At 52.4% G+C, this 19,306-nt stretch overlaps 3 protein-coding genes across 3 annotated transcripts; 1 reads left to right on the forward strand and 2 right to left on the reverse strand.

Moving 5' to 3' along the window:
• The first annotated feature begins 3,673 nt into the window (after positions 1-3,673).
• Positions 3,674-10,886, forward strand: LOC120641561 (pentatricopeptide repeat-containing protein At5g13770, chloroplastic-like). Its single transcript, XM_039917733.1, has 2 exons — positions 3,674-5,647; positions 10,505-10,886. The coding sequence occupies exon 1, from the start codon at positions 3,801-3,803 to the stop codon at positions 5,622-5,624; it is 1,824 nt and encodes a 607-aa protein (XP_039773667.1). The 5' UTR covers positions 3,674-3,800; the 3' UTR covers positions 5,625-5,647; positions 10,505-10,886.
• A 3,241-nt stretch (positions 10,887-14,127) lies between these two features.
• LOC120641563 lies at positions 14,128-15,328 on the reverse strand. The gene is made up of 2 exons (XM_039917738.1): positions 14,817-15,328; positions 14,128-14,675 (listed from the first exon to the last, which is right to left on the reverse strand). Exons 1-2 carry the CDS (start codon positions 15,029-15,031, stop codon positions 14,387-14,389), a joined length of 504 nt encoding a protein of 167 aa, XP_039773672.1. The 5' UTR covers positions 15,032-15,328; the 3' UTR covers positions 14,128-14,386.
• Positions 15,329-16,328: 1,000 nt separating this feature from the next.
• Positions 16,329-17,052, reverse strand: LOC120640294. The gene has a single exon (XM_039916143.1). It carries the CDS (start codon positions 17,050-17,052, stop codon positions 16,711-16,713), a length of 342 nt encoding a protein of 113 aa, XP_039772077.1. The 3' UTR covers positions 16,329-16,710.
• Positions 17,053-19,306: the final 2,254 nt, after the last annotated feature.

The raw sequence follows: 19,306 nt of genomic DNA on the forward strand, positions 1-19,306 counted from the left end.
GTTGATGAACGAGTACGGTCCAGCCCATGGGCCAAAAGGGGACGGGACAAATTCGCGAGTTACTGTAGAATCGCGAAATATTTAAATGCCGACAATAAAAGGAAACCAATACAAGAAAACCCAGACTAATTTAAATACCGAGCTCTGGGAAGTTAGTTAATTTCGGATCGATTTTTTTGCGTGAAACGAGGACGAAAGCGCGAGAGGATTAATTAGCAGGTGTGGTTTACTCAACATGTAGAATAGATCTTAGCCGTTATTCTGGGCCGGGTCGTTGCAGTGGTATCAGAGTCGACTTTGTGCGGGCGCAGATGCCCAGGCATCGGGGATGCGCCGGCACTGGACGCACGGACGTGGCACATGAGACTGTAGTATTTAGGTTGGTCTGGTATTCGACGGGGACGTCGAGTCCTAAGGGGATGGAATAATTGTAACAGCCCATGGGCTGAGACAAATTCGCGAAGGTGTTTCTTGTGTCCCAGTAAACTCAATCTCTCAAACAGGCTCCTGCCCAGCAATGTAGTCTCTGCAACCTGCACGAAAAAAATTCTGTTCAGCAACAAAGGAAGCAACCATCTGAAAATAAGCAGTGCGAGAGGTGAACAGATTGTACCTACTGGGAGTTGGCGCTCATCACCAATAAGAACAGCATGCTTCAGTCCGGAGAGTTGCAACGGGATGAGTGACTCGCATTCCTTGAGCTGCCCAGCCTCGTCGATGAGAAGCAAATCCATCTTCTGAGCATTCAGCTTTGCCGAGCCAGACACGGTGCAGAAAACGAAGGACGCACTCCGGAGGCAGAACTTCTTGATCCTGAAGTCAGAGCGTGTAACAGGAAGTTTCAGGTCTCGGAGAAGATTCCTCGTGACGCCTAGAATTGCTGTCTTGTTTCTCATAAGATTTTCAACCAGTGCCTTCTTGCCCACTCCCCCAGCTGAATCGTCGCATTTCTTTCCACCCATGAAGACCTCCACGGCGACATTATTTCCAGCAATCTTCCTATCAAGCAGCATGCTGAAGTCCTCTAGCATCTTGATTACTGAAACAATATTCTTGTAATTCTTTTCCAATAGGACGGCTTTGGGAACCTGGGACATGATTGTTCTGAAGCAGTTCCTCAGGTTCTGAAATATCTGATGGAACCTCTGGCAATGTTGTCCCGTCCTTCTGCCAGCAAGCTTCGTTGTACTGACATCTCAGTGTCGTTGGCTCTCCCAGGAACCCTGCTAATGAAACAAGGCAATGCCTCCAACCCGTCGCCTGCGAGAATCACTTTTTGAGCCTCTTCACGCGAGTGTCCAGGAAGATCTCGCTCAGATCGCCGCCGATGGCCATGCGTTCCCGGTTGCCGAACAGCAGCAGGTCGCCGTGGCATCCTCCGTCGGCGGCAGCGTGCTGCTTCGTCAGCGCCAGGACGCGGGACGCGATCTGGCTGATGGCCGTGTTGGTCGGTGCGCACGTCAGGACGCGGCATATAGTCCGGGCCTGGCTCGTCGTCAGCAGCAGCAGGAGGAGCACGCTGATCGTCTTGGTCTTGCCCGTGCCGGGCGGGCCCCAGATGAGGCTGAACTTCGTCGCGCCGTCTCGGCGCGCCGCCGCAACGCAGCTCAGAATGGCGTCGGCCTGCGCGTCGTTGAGCTCGAACGCGGACAGTTTGGCCGCCACGTCGGCGCCGGTCAGATCTGCGCCTGCAGATGAAGCCACCGACGGCGTGCTCTGCGACGAATCAAGAGGTTCAATCAGAGGCCATGCGTTCCAAAATGCTAATGCTAATCGTTTCAAAAAAAAATGCTAATGCTAAAGGTGCAGATCATTCACCGCTTGCATTCACAAATGCCCGCTCGTTTATATGAAGGCCGAGAAGGGGACACCCGGTTCGTCTCGGGCTCCACGGCATTGATGGCGAATGCTTCGTTCCGGGCTCCGGGCATGCGGACGCCGGCGGCGGCGGCGAATACGAGGCGGCAGCGAAGCGTGCCGTGCCATGCCGTTTGGTTCCTCGATGGACGATGGGACTCGAAACGCCGCAGGGCCGCATGAGCCGAGCAGCAGCAGTTCACGACGTGTCGACACAAACTTTGCTTTGAAACATCCGTTTCTATGCCTGTTTTTTTGGGTCAGGCTGGCAGGGCATTTCTAGGCAGGCCATCATCATTAGCCAAAGCCGAGTTCGGCCTGCCGACAGGCCCGGCCCAAAATTGCATTTGTGATTTGGGCCTTGCGTCCTAGCATACTGAATGCAAAAAAAGAAAAACACCACTACCAAATGTAGTTTGGGTACCATTATATAGAAAAAAATACACATTACCATTATAAAAACTTAATCCAAATATCCCTATGCGTATTAGCAAATTACCACTAATTTTAAATTTTGTATTACTTTTTTAGATTTATTTTTAATATTTCATATTAATTTCCTAATTTTACTTTTAAATTTATGGATAAATTTGCATTGATATGTTAGTAAATTTAGAGTTTGAATATAGTCCCTTAATTTATACATATATAAATACTTTAGGAAAAGCAACGAATTAAAGTATGCTTCACTTACCCCCTTCGGCCTTGACTCTCAATGTCAGGCCAAATGAACACCCGATCCAACTATTAGAGTTGCAACCACGATTATCCCGGCGGATATTTGATATCCGACATATACTTATTCTCGTATTTATCCAAAATACAACAAAAATATTTAAAATCACATTCAATATCTGAAATTTAGATCTGATACTTGCCTTCCGATGACGAGTTGGTAGGAGTGTAAATGGTCAATATAGTTTTCCGACAGTCCAACTGGTCGAGGATGATAAACATAAATAAAAAAAAGCCACCGAGAAAATATGATCGAAGGTGGATGCAACAAAAAGGACCATTATCCATGAAGGCAAGGATTAGTGCATAGAAAACGAGCATTGCTGCACCAAACTTATAACATATATATAGCACGAGATCGTGGATTTTGAGCAACATATAGGCCACAAATTGTTGGAATGGCGACCCATGCGCCTTGGCTCCAACAACGCGTGCTGATGAAATGAAACCATTTGGATCAAGATATATACGATATAGGCCACGTGTTGTTGTAGGCAACTTGAAGAATGTAGCTCCAGCTTGCGACATTAGGAAGGTGAAGATATTACGCAGTTCAACAGACCATGAAGAACCAGAGGGGATGTGGAAACTGCAAAAGATATTATGTAGCCTGCGTTTTGGATACCATGTGGTCAAAACGGAGTTGCAACATTTGGTTGCTAGGCAGCCACAATATTGCCAAAATCTGGTGTGGCTCTCAGAAGAGGTTTGTTTCCTTGAACAGAAATCCGGCAGCACCTTGAGTCCATGAGCGATAGTTTGGTATGAAGACGACTGTTGGTTGCTTTCATACTGTCTTGCAGTCCAACTTCGCCTGCTCAACATTTCAGATTTTTTTTTTGTTTTTTGCAAGCGTAATTACTGGTGGCTGTCCTCCTTGCTTGAGCTACGTGGACCAAGCGCCTCCAGAATCCAGATGAGGCCGGTGATTTTTCACCACATTTTGCCCCAAAAAACCGTGCTTCTTTCACTTGCAAGGTAACTGCAACTCCACGTAATAATACTGGTTTCAAACAGAAACTTCTAAAGGCTCTCCTGAGCTTTCTGTGAGAAGGGAGATGACGTGGCCACACCCTACCCATGCGTAGCAGCCATTTCAACTAGGAGTTGCCTGCGAAAATCAGCCGCGCCCCCTCGCAGGATAAGGTGCCCGGGGCGTAAACAGGGTGGGTTCCTCCACTCCCAGCCTCTTCTTCCCTCCAGAGGTGATGGCCAAATGCTACTCCGATTTGCCCCCGATCCCGCCTCTGCGTCCGTCGCGAAGAACGCCGCCGCAATCCCACGCCTCCCTGTGCGCGATCAGGCGGCAGCTCGCGTCCTTCGTGCTCCACTGCTCCAGGTCCTGCGCTTCCCCTCTCCTCGAGCCCAAGAACCTGCCCGATGAGTTCCCCGCCGTGCCGCCGGCGCCGGCGCCGGCGCTGCTGCCGGACGCCGCCCCGAAGCTCGGCATCTCCAACAAGTTCATCCGGGGCCTCTGCAGCGACCCGCAGACCGAGCAGCTCGCCTTCGAGTGCTACCGGAGGGCGCTGCTGCAGCCGGGGTTCCTGCCGGAGAAGAAGACGGCCAACGCGCTGACCGTGCAGCTGCTCAGGGCCAAGCAGTGGGGCTCGCTGGAGCTGCTGGTCCAGGACATGGGCGCCCACGGCGTGCTCCCGGAGAAGCGGACGTGCGCGCGGCTCGTCGCCTGCTGCATCAGGGCGGGGCGGTTCGGCCTCGCCGACGCGGTGCTCGCCGTCCTCGAGGCCAGGAAGGGGGCGCCCGCCGTGATGGCCTTCGGCGCGGCCATGCAGGCGTACAACAAGCTGCACATGTACCGGAGCACGGTGCTGCTGTACGGGCAGGCCAGGGTGGCTCGCCTGCCGCTGGGCGCCGCCGCCTACCGCGCCGCGATGGCGGCGTGCGGCGCGCTGGGCGAGCCGGACATGGTGGCGTCGCTGTTCAAGCTCTACAGGTCGCAGAAATGGTACCCCTCCGATGGCTGCGCGGAGGCGTACGCCGTCGTCTGCGACGCGCTGGCGAAGGCGGGCCGACCCCTGGACGCGCTGCGGAGCCTGCGGGAGATGGAGGCCGACGGGCTCTCGCCAAGCGCCGCCACCTACTCCTCCGTCATCGGCGCCCTGGCAGATGCCCGGGAGAAGGCGGCGGCGGAGGACCTGTACCACCAAGCCTGGGACAGCAAGATGCTGGGGGATCCCGACATGTTCCTGAAGCTGACCGTCATGCACGTCGAGGCTGGTGTGGTGGAGGAGACGATCGAGGTCGCCAAGGGCATGAGGCAGATCGGCCTGAGGGTCACGGACTGCATCCTCTCCACAATCATCAACGGCTTCGTCAAGAGGAGAGGCCTGAAACCAGCCATCAGAGCGTACGACAAGCTGGTGTTCATCGGGTGCGAGCCCGGGCAAGTCACCTACGCCTCCGTCATCAACGTGTACTGCCGGCTCGGCCGGAGCGACAGGGCGGAGGCCGTCTTCTCGGAGATGATCGGCCGGGGCTTCGACAAGTGCGTGGTCGCCTACGGCAACATGATCTCCATGTACGGCAAGATCAGGAGAGCATCCGAGGCCATGAAGCTGCTGGCCATGATGAAGCACAAGGGGTGCGAACCCAACGCCCTGGTGTACAACTCCCTGCTCGACATGAACGGCCGGCTCGGGAACTCGAAGCAGGCCGAGAAGATGTGGAAGGAGATGGTGCGGCGCAAGGTCCGGCCTGACCGGATCAGCTACACGGCCATCATCCTGGCGAACAACCGGGCAGGGGAGCTGGACCGGTGCATGGAGCTGTACCAGGAGTTCAGGGAGACCGGAGGGAAGGTGGACAAGGCCATGGCAGGGCTCATGGTGGGGGTGTTCTCCAAGTGCAGCCGGTTCAACGAGCTCATCGAGCTGCTCAAGGACATGAATGGCACCAAGCTCAAGCTGGACCGGAGGCTGTACATGACCGTCCTGCGAAGCCTCAGGGATGCGGGGCTTGAGGTCCATGTGAAGTGGCTCCAAAGTAACTTCACGTTCATGGAAGAGAAAACCTGATATGATATCAGGTGCCACGGGTTCTTCTTGTTATATTGTGATCCAAATTTTGATGGGAGAGTGTTGGAATTTGGGCTTGGCCCATTAAGGCCCATGTGGTGCAAACTTTTAATCCCACATTGCTAGTAGAAGTTGATGAGACCACGTGACTCTCCTATATATCTAACACATAGGCTTCACCGGAGAATATCAATCCTATTATTCCTCTTGTAAGCCGCCGCTAGGCGTTGTACACAAACACCCGATATAGTGAAGTTCTTGCTGGCTGGCGCCCGTGGTTTTTACCCTTCGCATTGGAGGGGTTTTCCACGTTAAATCTTCGTGTCTTTCTGCGGTTTGATCTTTCTATTTTTCATCGTTTTGTTCGCCGTCGCTTCTAACAAGTGGTACCAGAGCCGTGGTTTCAAGTTTGGGTTTCGTGATGGCGTCGATGAAGTATGATCTACCGATGTTGGACTACAAGACAAGGTTCTCGCTGTGGCAAGTCAAGATGAGAGCTATTCTGGCGCAAACCAATGATCTTGATGAGGCACTGGAAAAATTCGGGAAGAAAAAGAAGGATGAGTGGACCGATGAGGAGAAGCGCAAGGACCGTAAGGCTTTTTCTCTTATTCAGCTTCATCTATCTAATGATATTCTACAAGAAGTGCTGCAGGAAAAGACTGCTGCAGAATTGTGGCTAAAACTGGAATCGATCTGCATGTCGAAGGATCTTACCAGTAAATTGCATATGAAGTTGAAGCTGTACACGCTTAAGATGCAGGAGGGTGATTCGGTGATGGGTCACCTATCTGTCTTCAAGGAGATCGTTGCTGACCTAGGGTCGATGGAGGTTAAGTATGAAGATGAGGACTTAGGTCTTCTTTTATTATGCTCTTTGCCAAGTTCTTATGCAAGTTTCCGTGACACCATACTATTAAGCCGTGATGAACTAACCCTTGCGGAAGTTTGTGAGGCACTCCAGTCTAAGGAGAAGATGAAAGGCATGGTGCAGACAGATGGCTCGTCCTCTAGGGGCGACGCTTTGCATGTCAGAGGCAGATCAGAGCAAAGATCCTCAAGTGATAACAACGATCGTGGCAAGAGCAATGACGGTAGAGGCCGCTCCCAGTCCAAAGGTCCCAAGAAGAAATTCTGTAAGTATTGCAAGAAGAAATCTCATATGATTGAGGATTGCTGGAAATTGCAGAATAAGGAGAAGAAGAAAAATAAATCTGATGGTAAGGCTAGTGTTGCTTCTGCTGGTGAAAACTCTGAGTCAGATTGTTTGGTTGTCTTTGCTGGTTGTGTTGTTGGTCATGATGAGTGGATTCTTGATTCTGCATGTTCTTTTCATATCTGCACTAATAGAGATTGGTTCAGTTCCTATGAGTCTTTGCAGAACGGTGATTTTGTGCGCATGGGAGATGATAACCCGTGTGAGATTATTGGCATTGGCTCTGTTCAGATCAAGACCCATGATGGCATGATTCGCATACTGAAGAATGTAAGGCACATACCAGGGATGAAAAGAAATCTGATCTCGTTGAGCACACTTGATAAAGAAGGACTCAAATACACCGGTTCAGGTGGAGTTGTGAAGGTATCTAAAGGTTCTCTTGTATGTTTGCTGGGTGATCTCAATCCTTCAAATTTATATGTTCTCAGAGGTTGTACTTTGCATGGTTCTGTTTCTGCTGCTAATGTTGCTAATGCTGAACCTAGTAAGACTGACCTTTGGCATATGCGTCTTGGACACATGAGTGAACTCGGTATGGCAGAATTGATGAAGAGAAACCTGCTGGATGGCTGCATTCTGAGTGGCAAGAAGTTCTGTGAGCATTGTGTATTTGGTAAGCATAAGAGGGTCAAATTCAATACCTCTATTCATACCACAAAAGGTACACTTGATTATGTTAATGCTGATTTGTGGGGTCCTTCACGTAAGCCTTCATATGGTGGTGCTCGTTATATGCTTACCATTATTGATGATTACTCTAGAAGAGTCTGGCCTTATTTTCTGAAAAGCAAAGATTATACTTTTGCTGCTTTTATAGAATGGAAAGTTATGATAGAAAGACAAACTGAGAAGAAGGTCAAGGTGCTTCGAACTGATAATGGTGGAGAGTTCTGTTCGGATGCTTTTGATGATTATTGCAGAAAAGAAGGCATTGTTAGGCATCACACCATACCATACACTCCTCAGCAGAATGGTGTGGCCGAGCGTATGAACAGGACTATCATCTCGAAGGCTCGTTGCATGCTGTCCAATGCCCATATGAACAAGCGTTTTTGGGCTGAGGCTGCTAATACAGCATGTTATTTGATCAACAGATCGCCTTCTATTCCACTCAACAAGAAGACTCCTATTGAGGTATGGTCTGGTACACCTACAGATTATTCACACTTGAGAGTTTTTGGCTGCACTGCTTATGCTCATGTTGATAATGGAAAATTAGAGCCTAGAGCTATTAAATGTCTGTTTCTTGGTTATGGTTCGGGAGTCAAAGGATATAAATTGTGGAATCCTGAAACTAGAAAGACTTTTATGAGCAGAAGTGTTGTTTTCAATGAATCTGTGATGTTTACTGACAGTTTGTCCACAGATGATGCTTTAGTTGAGAAATTGCAGTCACAAGTTAGTGTGCAGGTGGAGCTTATGGATGACCAGGAAAATGAAGTTGTTGGTAATAATGTTTCAGATAGTGTTCCTGATACTGTTCAGCACTCACCTCCAGTTTCACAGTCTGATTTGCAGCATGAGGAGGATGTAGATTTACCTATTGCTCTTCGCAGATCAAAGAGGAGTTGTGGACCTCCAAACCGTTTAATTGAGGAGTGTAATCTGACTTATTATGCTTTGAGTTGTGCTGAACAGGTGGAGGATGCTAGTGAGCCAGCAACATATTCTGAAGCCATTGATTCAGTTGATAAGGAGAAGTGGATCTCAGCTATGCATGAGGAGATGCAGTCTCTTGAGAAGAATGGCACATGGGAGATTGTAAGCTTGCCTGAGAAAAAGAAGACTGTTCGCTGCAAATGGGTCTTCAAGAGAAAGGAGGGTTTGTCTTCTAGTGAGCCTCCAAGATTTAAGGCAAGGTTAGTTGCAAAAGGTTTCAGTCAGATTCCTGGTGTTGACTATAATGATGTGTTCTCTCCAGTTGTGAAGCATAGCTCAATTCGGACTTTCTTTAGTATTGTTGCTATGCATGATCTTGATCTTGAGCAGTTAGATGTGAAGACTGCATTTTTACATGGAGAGCTTGAGGAGGAAATTTACATGGATCAGCCAGAAGGATTCATAGTGCCAAGCAAAGAGAATTATGTTTGCAAATTAAAGAAATCCTTGTATGGTTTGAAACAGTCTCCTCGTCAGTGGTATAAGAGGTTTGATTCATTTATGTTGTTACATGGTTTTAAAAGATCTGAATATGATAGCTGTGTTTACATTAAGATTGTTGAGGAATCACTTATATACTTGCTGTTATATGTTGATGACATGCTTATTGCTGCCAAGAGCAGAAAAGAAATCACTACAGTAAAGAAATTGTTGAGTAGTGAATTTGATATGAAGGATCTTGGTGTTGCTAAGAAAATTCTAGGTATGGAAATTACTAGAGACAGAAAATCTGGTTTATTATTTCTTAGTCAGCATAATTACATTAACAAGGTTCTTCAGCGTTTCAATATGCATGATTCAAAGCCAGTTAGTACTCCTATTGCACCTCACTTTAAATTGTCAGCTGCTCAGTGCCCTAATTCTGAGGAGGATGTTGAATACATGTCAAAAGTCCCATATTCTAGTGCTGTTGGTTCTTTGATGTATGCCATGGTTTGCTCTCGCCCAGATTTATCATATGCTATGAGTTTGGTTAGTAGATACATGTCTAATCCTGGTAAAGAACACTGGAAGGCAGTTCAGTGGATTTTCAGGTACCTCAGAGGAACGGCAGATTCTTGTTTGAAGTTTGGGAGAACTGATCAGGGACTCATTGGTTATGTGGATTCAGATTATGCTGCTGATTTGGATAGGCGCAGGTCACTCACAGGTTATGTGTTCACTGTTAGCAGTTGTGCTGTGAGTTGGAAGGCTACTTTGCAGCCTGTTGTTGCTATGTCTACCACAGAAGCAGAATATATGGCTATTGCTGAAGCGTGCAAGGAGGCAGTTTGGCTGAAAGGTTTGTTTACTGAGCTGTGTGGAGTTGGTTCTTGCATTGATCTATTCTGTGACAGTCAAAGTGCTATTTGCCTCACTAAAGATCAGATGTTTCATGAAAGGACAAAGCATATTGATGTCAAGTACCATTATGTTCGTGATGTTATTTCACAAGGTAAATTGAAGGTATGCAAGATCAGTACTCATGATAATCCAGCTGATATGATGACTAAACCAGTTCCTGTAGCTAAGTTTGAGCTTTGCTCAAGCTTAGTTGGTTTGACAGTTTAGCCCAAGAGACTATTTGGCGCCAGAAGTTCTGTTCTTTGTTGTGTTCAGGTGATGATTTTGATATGCTACAAGAAGGAATTTGTCTCAAGGTGGAGTATGTTATATTGTGATCCAAATTTTGATGGGAGAGTGTTGGAATTTGGGCTTGGCCCATTAAGGCCCATGTGGTGCAAACTTTTAATCCCACATTGCTAGTAGAAGTTGATGAGACCACGTGACTCTCCTATATATCTAACCCATAGGCTTCACCGGAGAATATCAATCCTATTATTCCTCTTGTAAGCCGCCGCTAGGCGTTGTACACAAACACCCGATATAGTGAAGTTCTTGCTGGCTGGCGCCCGTGGTTTTTACCCTTCGCATTGGAGGGGTTTTCCACGTTAAATCTTCGTGTCTTTCTGCGGTTTGATCTTTCTATTTTTCATCGTTTTGTTCGCCGTCGCTTCTAACACTTCTTGCTGTGAATATTCAGCACCGGAGTATACCGGGCGTCCAAGAAAGGCATTGCTCTGTAAATGGAAACTGAAAAAAAAATAGGTAAATATTTGCTTGCCTCAATGCTCTCTTTTGAAGCTTTGTATGATATTGTTGATCAATTTCGACCTTCATTGGCTCAACTGCTCAAGTGGATATAACAATGTAATTGTATTTTAAGGGATGCCAACTTTGTACCGGTAATGATCTGATTCGAAAATTCTTGAACAGATTGCCAAGTTCAGTAACTCTGCATATGCCAGATTTATTGAAATTACTGTACCATAGCCACTTTGGACAAATGTAACTTTGTATCTATAATGAAAATTTCATATTATATGGGTACTGTCTATACGAAAGTAACATGTTTTAAAATAGTATCATGATTTTCATATTTGCTAGTCTGTCGACTCTTCTTCCTGCCGCTACTTCCCTGTAGGGTGCAGCTTTCAGTTTTACCGCCATCTCTTCTCTTGTAACAAGTACATGAATTCGCTTGAGTAGTGGCTGACGAGGCGGAACGCCCCGTCCTGGTACGCGACGTCACGGCGCTGAACGCTCCCGGCGCGAACGCGAGGGTCCTCCACGACGCGTCCGACGGCTTGCAGAACACGGCCTCCTCGGCGGCGAGAAGGACCATGACCGTGCAGCCGCCGTCGACGGACGGGTCCGACGACAGGGCTGCCCTGCGCACCTTCGGATCGGGCCGCGGGCGGCGGAAGCCACGGTAGGCGCAGTCCTCCCTCCTCTCCCTGGAGCCCCCCTTCTGCATGAAGCGACCGCTAGAGCACGGCGACGCCTCGCCACGGCGCGTCAGGGGTGGGAGCTGGACCCGCTCCCGCGTGACCGGGTTGAGCAGCAACACGGCGGGGCAGCGCTCGAGGACTAGCCACCCGTGCGACGAGCCGCAACGCCGCTTGCGCGGTTGCCCCTGGTCTCCGGCAGCTCATGCTCGTACACGGTCCCGTCGGAGGGGGGGGGGGGGGGGGGACGCTGCTCCGCACGCGTGCGTCGCCAGTGAATAGGTGCGTTCTCCTTCCTCTTTCCTCCTCTCTTCTTCCTCCCGACGCCCCCGCCGCCGTCCCCCGCCGCCGTCGGCCACCTCCGGCTCCGGCGACCTCCGCCGCCGCCATCGCTAACCAAACACGTCACTGTTGCGCCGTCTTCTCCCGCCGCCCCCGCCACCGGCGACTGACCCACCGGCTGTCCGGCCCCGGCCCGGCCGGCGGCGCTCCCGCGCCGCCGCGCCCTCCGCCGGCCGAACCGCCGCCACCCCCGGCCATCTCCTCTATGGCCGGCGGCCATGGAAGCCGGCGAGCCGCCCCCAACCCCGGCAACCCGAAAACCTAAAGGCCGCCGCCTCCCGCCACCGCCCCTGCCGCTGGCGACCTCGCCGGCGGCCGCTCCGCCCACCTCCCACCCTCCCTGGCCGCCCCCTCCCCCCTCCCCCAAACCCTAGCTCGCTTCCGCTTCCGCCCGTGCGCCGTGCGCGAGGTTGACGACCCCCGTGCGCCGCTTCCGCTAGCAGCGCACGCGCGCCCAATAAGAATTTCGCGTCGGAGGCGTCCAGGAAGACTCGGGTGCAGCCGTGCAGCTCTCGCTGCGCCGGTCGTACGGGAGCGTCACCCCCGGCGGCGTGGACTTTGGGCACAAGAACGAGCGCCATGACTTGCGCACCGCACGGAGGGTCGGAGGCGGACGTAGTCCTTGGACCTTGCTGATTCCGGGCGTCCTCTTGGCGACCATGTCCAGCAGGTCTGCCCTGCCCAACCGGAAGACATGGCCATTGATGGGTTGAGGTATGCAGAGAAGCTGAGCATTTTGTGCTTTTTTGTTCGGCTTCACGGGAAGACACCGGTTCTCGCTGCTTGCTTTGGACCCTGAAAAACCAAGAAACCTATGCAACTAGACCAAATAGCAGGGAGAATGGGAGATCCTGTTTTGGATAAACAGCTTGCTCCTAAGGCTGATTCCAGCAACGTGCGAATGCGAACGCGCATTTTGGTCTGCATGCGAGACGTGGCCCCACACACAGCCTTCGCATTCGCAACCTGAGTTCCAGCAGACTGCGAGAACGCATGCGCAAAAGGCCTGTGGACCCCACCACGATGGACCTTATCTCCAAGGCTCCAACGTCCAACCACTGCACATCTTCTCTCTGGTTCTCTCCGCGAGAACCAACGCGACAGGCTGCGGCAGCGAGGTCGGACTCGAGAGGCGGCGACGGCCAAGCTCCAAGCTGCAGCTCTTGTAGTTTGCCTGGCTCTGGCAGATCTGGCGTGGCTGCACAGCCACACGCGACGGCGTCGAGGCTCCGCACGGCCCCAGCAGTGGCGGTGTGGCCTGTAGCCCGTTGACGGCCCTGGCATGCCTTCGCGAGGTGAGGCAGCAGTGGCTTGGCGGGAGTCGGCGGCCCCATCGCGGGCTGGAGCATCGGGGCACCGCTCCTTTGTCGACGGCGCAGGCCACATCCGGCAGCCTTGTGGGACTGTGGCGGCGCAGCGACGACGATGCCTCGGTCGGCTACATCTGGAGGCGAGGCCTATGGCCAGTACGGTAGCAAGCGGCGGCGGCCCCGGCTTGGCGATGGCTGCTAGCGGCGACGGGCTGGGGCGGTGCGGAAGTTTCACCGCGCGGGAGACCAGCTACTACAGCGGGCGTGATGTTTACGAAGAGGAGAGAGAATACGTAGGGATCCGCATCCTCTCTCCTCGCCCCGGGTTTTGCGATTCCGCATCCGAGATCTGCTGGACGGAGGAACAGTAGCTCCCGATCCCCATTTTACGCATGGGAGACGGGATGAGGGAGCTGCTGGAAACAGACTGATTTCTTGGTGTCGATGGCCATTGTTCTGAACTACTGATGATGACAGTGTTGAACTTGAAACAAACGTGGGGAGAGGCATGAAACACGCAGCTGAAATGTTGGGGAGAATGGTGCTATCCGCAGGAATGGCAGCAGAGGTTCCTGCGTGGTGGAAAGAGGTGCCAGTGTTACGAATCACATGTTTCTTCACGGGAAAAACCAGTTGACTGGCCATTGGCTGAAGAAAAATCAGAGCTCGACTGGCCTTTGCTCCGAAATTTGAATTGCTTGTGAAAGGCATGCATTCAATCTGAATCGATCCATGGGGATCGGCAAAAGGTCCAGTAGATGGCATGTGCGGTCCCAAATCTGATACAATAAACTGTGAACTGCTACTGTTATGTCCACGCAAGTTTCGCTTTCAGAGAAATGCAAAGAAATGTGCTGACGACAGTTTCAGTGGAGAATTCCGTTTGAGCAAAACAGCGAGTTAGCAACCCCGAATCTCAGCAGATTCATCATTTTCTTCTGCATACCTATACTCCTAGTCAACAGTCAATACTCCACCACTACCTAAGGGAAAAATACTCCACCACTAATACAATAATCGGCGCATTGATCAGGCGTGATCTGAATGTATCTAACATCTACACGCCGCAACAAAATGCAGATATGTGCAGTACTCCACCTTGTGCTCATCCAAACGTTTACCGACTTCAAATCAAACAAGAGGTCAGGAATATTTACAGATGCAAAGGCATCTCTTGCAAAAGTTCAGGAATGGACAAAGCAATCTGATGCAAGCCAGATCAAATTCAGAAGAAACCCCCTTTGTAACGTGTTAGATCTCTTGCAAAATATTTACAGATGCAAAGGCATCCACACACGCCTACTAGTTGCCAAATGTCAAGTACCCCTGGCCCTTTCATTTTCAGGATCCGCGCTTCGTACTAAAGAAGAAAAGAAAAGAAAAGAAAAGTAAAGAACAACCAGATCGCTTCGGCTTCGGTGTTGAGAATTTGTGATTCTACGGGCAGGCGAGCGGGCGAATCCCCTAGGCAAATAACAGGGGCTGCCCGGCCGCCGCCGCCGGTGGCCTCGCCACCACGAGGGGCCGCGCCCGCACTAGTCTCCTCGGCGCCGACGGCGTCAGGCGCGCCTGCTTCTTGCCGGCCGCGGGGGCGGGGAGGCGGCCGCGGTGCGCGTCCTTGAGGCCGACGCCGCAGCTCCGCGACGTCTTGAGGCGCTTCGCCGGCGGCTTGGGCAGGTCCTCCAGGCCGGCGACCGCCGCCAGCGACGCGAACGACTGCGACTTGCCGTCGAAGAACTTGGACAGGCCCCTCCTGCACCAGAACAAACAGAGCAGCGCGGCGTCAGATTATCATCACACCACAGCCACACCCGCCAAGATCAAATCATTTGCGAGCCGGGAAGGAACCCGGCGGCAACGCCCCCGGGCGGCGGGCCAGGCAAGGCGTACGCACTTGATCGGGAGCTGCGTCATGAGGGAGGCCATCTCGAAGTGGTCACCGGTCGACCCCGACGAGCTGGCGTCGTCGGCGAGCTCCACCTCGTCCGACGACGAGGCGAAAGAACCCGCCGCGGACGACTTCGACGACGCGCAGCCGATGTCCTCCTCCTGCTGCTCGAACCCGATCGTCGCCTCCTTGCCGCGCGCGAACACGACGTAGGCCTCCATTCCCAGGGAGATCAGATCAGGCGGACGAGCAAACGCAGATCACGCGAACGGACGGACGCTAGCTAGAATGGCGTGGCTCGACGCTCTCAGCTGACGACGGTTGCGGGCTGCTGCAGGACGAAGGCGGAAGGCGTGGGTGAGGGAACGGAGGAGGGGAAGCTCGAGAGCTATAAAGGTAGCGGAGGGCGGGCAGGCAGGCGGATAAGAATGGCGAGCAGCGGGTTATGCGCGCGGGAGAAGATAAACGAAGCCGTCAGTCAGCTGGCGCGACAAATAAAAAAGAGGGAAAAGCGCGGTATTATCTACAGGAGAAGTCCACCTCATTCTCATCCGACCTACGGCGAGCGATCGACCGTGTCCTCCTCCTCCCCTTTTTCTTTTCCCGTCGGAGCGGGAGTGGGTTGGGGTTGGGCGACGTGGGAACGAAGGGGGAGGATAAGGCCTCCACCTGTTTCCTTGCACGGCTTCGCCAGGAGATGCTGCTGTGCCGTGCCTGCCCGCACGGGTTGGTTTCCTCGGCCTCCCTGCCGTGCCGACCAGCCCCGTCCGCTGGAGCCCGCGGGGTGGGTCGGCTCTGCGAGTCTGCGTCCCTAGCAGCAGCTGACCTTGGCATTTTTTTGCTGTCAGATATTCAGATTCCTGGAAAAAAATGCTCAGATCTCTTGCTAAATAACAATGTTCGCGTGAGTTGCAGATGCTCAGATTGTCGCATATTTTCTAGTCATCTTAAGAAAAATTTCGCACTATTATTCGTTTCAGAACGTTGTATCGTACTACCATGCATGGAGACGAAGAGGCTTTTGCATTGCATAGCGTCGGTCGTCTTCTTTTAAGTATGATGATGATTGATGAAAGGGATCAGAGCATCAACGTTTGAGGGTTGCTTGTCGGTTACCATCGGTGTCCCCATGGAGAGGCGAGGACGGACGGTCGAGGAGGCCTGGCGCCAACTGGCGCGCGTGCCACATCAGCGCGGCATCGAGTCGCCAGCGGCATGCTAAAAATATGGCCCCCTGGAGAGCCACGAGCACTCGAGCGGTGGCGAGGAGGAGCGGATGCGCGGCGCTCCGTGGCTCAGAGCAGCCCGCTTGTCCACGTCCCGCGGCAGGCTGCTGATGTGGCTCCAAGCATCCCACGCCCTATGCGTTTTGCAGTGCGATTTTGGAGTAGAAACAGTCGCAGCGGGGCTCTGTAAACATACGGTAAACTAGGTAGACCGCGCGCTACGCCGCGCCGACCAAGAAGCTCAACGGAAAAAGAAGGGGAAAGACATAGCACACACACTCGAAACAAAACATAATTCAATCTTGGCAAATTTCTCAAACCGGACTTTATGAAGCGCAAATTGCTCGAGTATTTCAGCTGGTTAACTTGCAATCGACATGCTAAATCAGAGTACGAAGCCAACCTATGTGAGTGTATAATGTGTCGTTGACATATTAACAAAACCGATCTAGCATCAATGCAATCCTGAAACAGCACATGAAGGAGACCGTACAACTTAAACACCATAGCAGCTCAGCCAGCTCGCTGCAAATCTGGTGCGGCATTTCCACGAGCACGTCGCGTGCGCTGCCGCGGATTGCGAGTCCGCTCCCGACGCAACGCACGCGGAGGCCTCACGGGTGAGCAGACAAAGGCATCATCACGGAACAGGAAGGTGGGGCCGAGCGAGGGGCCTACTGGTCCTCGGCCGCGGCGGCTGCTGGGGCGGGGTGGGCGGCGAAGATGCGGCGGAGGTGGGACGCGAGGGCGCCGGACGCGTTGGCGTCGGCCTCGCGGCGGAGCGCGTCCTGGAGGCTGCGCATGCGGAGGGAGAGGTTGTCGCGCTCGCGATGGAGGTCGGCGGCGTCGCCGGCGAAGTCGCGGAGGCGGTGCTTCTGGCCCGAGGACCGCAGGTGTGGAGCCGGTTTTGGAAGCCTGCGGCCCGAACGAGCCGGGCGACGACCCGCGGCAGCTGGCGAAGACGAATCCAAGACTTGCGTCGGGCGCCTCTCTCCGCGCATTCTATTTTTTTTCATCGCGGGACACGTGTCGCCTCACGGAAGCACAGACGCTCCAAAGGCGCCTTCTCTAGGGTGTATAGTATATACAGTATTAGAGAGCCAACTTTTTTGTGCCATTCTCAGCGCAGTGCAGGACGTTCACCATCAGCTACGTGGCATGGGCCCGGACGCTCGCTCCAACCACCTCGACCTCCTCGGTCGTGTGACGATGAGCTCGGTGCCGGAGCTGGAGCTAGTGCTGGCCACCGTAGCTGGAGGGGGTGTTGGCCGAGGTGGGAGATGGCGCCGCCGGATCCGGCCCGCCGCCGTAGTCATGGATCCGCCGGCGAGGGAGGTAGAGAGGAGGAGGGGGGCGGGCTCCAATCCACAGGGGCGTAGACAGGGGCGGGCGGGCAGGGGCCTGGCCCCTATGGCTCCCAAATTTGCATTGAAAATTTGAATTTTGATTAAATTTTTATATAAATTAGCATGATTGGCCCCCATAATAATGAAAAAAAACAAATTCCTGGCTCCGCCTTGCCAATCCAGCGCGGATCCGGCTGCCATGGCCATCGTGTCGCGTCACCATGGCCACGGAGGGCAGGGGCGGGGGCGGATCCGGCCACGGGGAACAAGGGCGGGCGCCGCAGTCGGACCGGCGCGGAGCGGAGCTCGCCCGCCTGCGGGCCGCTGCGTCACCAAGCTCGCGCGCGGGGCTCACCCGCCTGCAGACCGCGGCGGCGCTGCTCGCACGCGGGACTCGCCTGCGGCGGCGCAGCTCGCCCACGCCGGAGCGCCTGGGAGAGAGGGATGGCGCCGGCGGTGGTCCTCCAGGATAGAGAGAGAGAGAGAATGGGGCCTCCGAGGAGGTCCGCCATGGGGGCGGGCGGAGCTGAGGAGGCTGCCGGGGAGGAGGATGGCCGGCGCGGGGAGGGGCCGGAGTGCCGCCATGCGCCGCGGCCTGGGCGGATGACCCGAGCAGGCGTCGCGATGGGGGCGGCAGTGTCGGAGAGAGAGAGAGAGAGAGAGTGGAGGGGGAGTGGGAGGAAGGGGCCATCGAGATGGGGTAAAAAAATAAAAAATCTGACATGTGGGTCCCACAGCCGGTAGTTGGTATAGTGAGGAGAATAAATAATGGATGGGTGCGGAGAAACTAAATATAGAGTAGAGAATATTGATGACCGGGATGAAATATTCTGTTTAGAGTATGAATTTGGAGTACCACGAGTGTTGATAACCTAGGGCACCTAGCCGCAAATCGTTTTCGCCATCGATCACAGTATCGCGTGCGTCAAATGCTATTGTACGCCAAGTAGGGCTAGTAGTACTACGGTTGTTGAAGCAACATTTTGTCAAACTCGAAGGATCAGGTCCACAACTGTCGGGTTATAAAAAAGGATTAGTGTGTATTGGATGTGACCATATTTCAACCTTATGCCATAGAGGCCACCAGGATGCAATTGACTAATTAAGGGCATGTTTGGATATACTGACAATTATTTGGAAGGGTTTGTCTTAAAGCAGATTCACCTAGCTTCACCCAACTTCTAGCTTTGGTTTGCGAAGCCGGTATAAACAACCAAAGATTAGTCAATCAAATTCTTTGCCACACTTTAATAGACATGTTTATTTCAAAAAAAACTTTAATAGACATGGAAAATCTTTGTCGCCTACCTTCTGACAAAGCACCTGGTCCCGATGGTTTTACAGGCAAGTTTTATAAAGTTTGTTGGCAGATTATAAAGCTGGACATTATGGCTGCAATTTCTGCTGTGTGGAGCAGAAAGTTTGCCAATTTTGAACTGCTAAACTCAGCTTTTGTCACTCTCATGCCTAAGAAAGAAGATGCCTCAAATATCAAGGATTTCAGGCCCATTAGTTTGGTGCACTCTTTTGCCAAACTTGTAACAAAAATCCTTGCCAACAGACTGGCTGGTTTTCTAAATCAGTTGATTTCCCCTAATCAGAGCGCTTTCATCAAAGGTTGCTTCATTCTTGACAATTTCATGTTGGTTCACCAGACTACAAAATTCCTACACCAACAGAAACAGGCTCGTATTCTTCTCAAACTGGATATTAATAAGGCTTTTGACTCGGTTTCATGGCCTTTTCTCTTGGAAGTATTGAAACAGTTGGGTTTTGGACCAATTTGGTGTGATATCATAAGTGGGCTGCTTCGAACATCCTCCACTCAAGTACTACTTAATGGATCTCCAGGATAAAGGATACATCATCAGCGCGGCCTAAGACAAGGGGACCCATTGTCGCCCATGCTTTTCATCCTAGTCAT

The sequence above is a fragment of the Panicum virgatum genome, chromosome 7K, assembly GCF_016808335.1.
Source record: "Panicum virgatum strain AP13 chromosome 7K, P.virgatum_v5, whole genome shotgun sequence".
NCBI lineage: Eukaryota > Viridiplantae > Streptophyta > Magnoliopsida > Poales > Poaceae > Panicum > Panicum virgatum.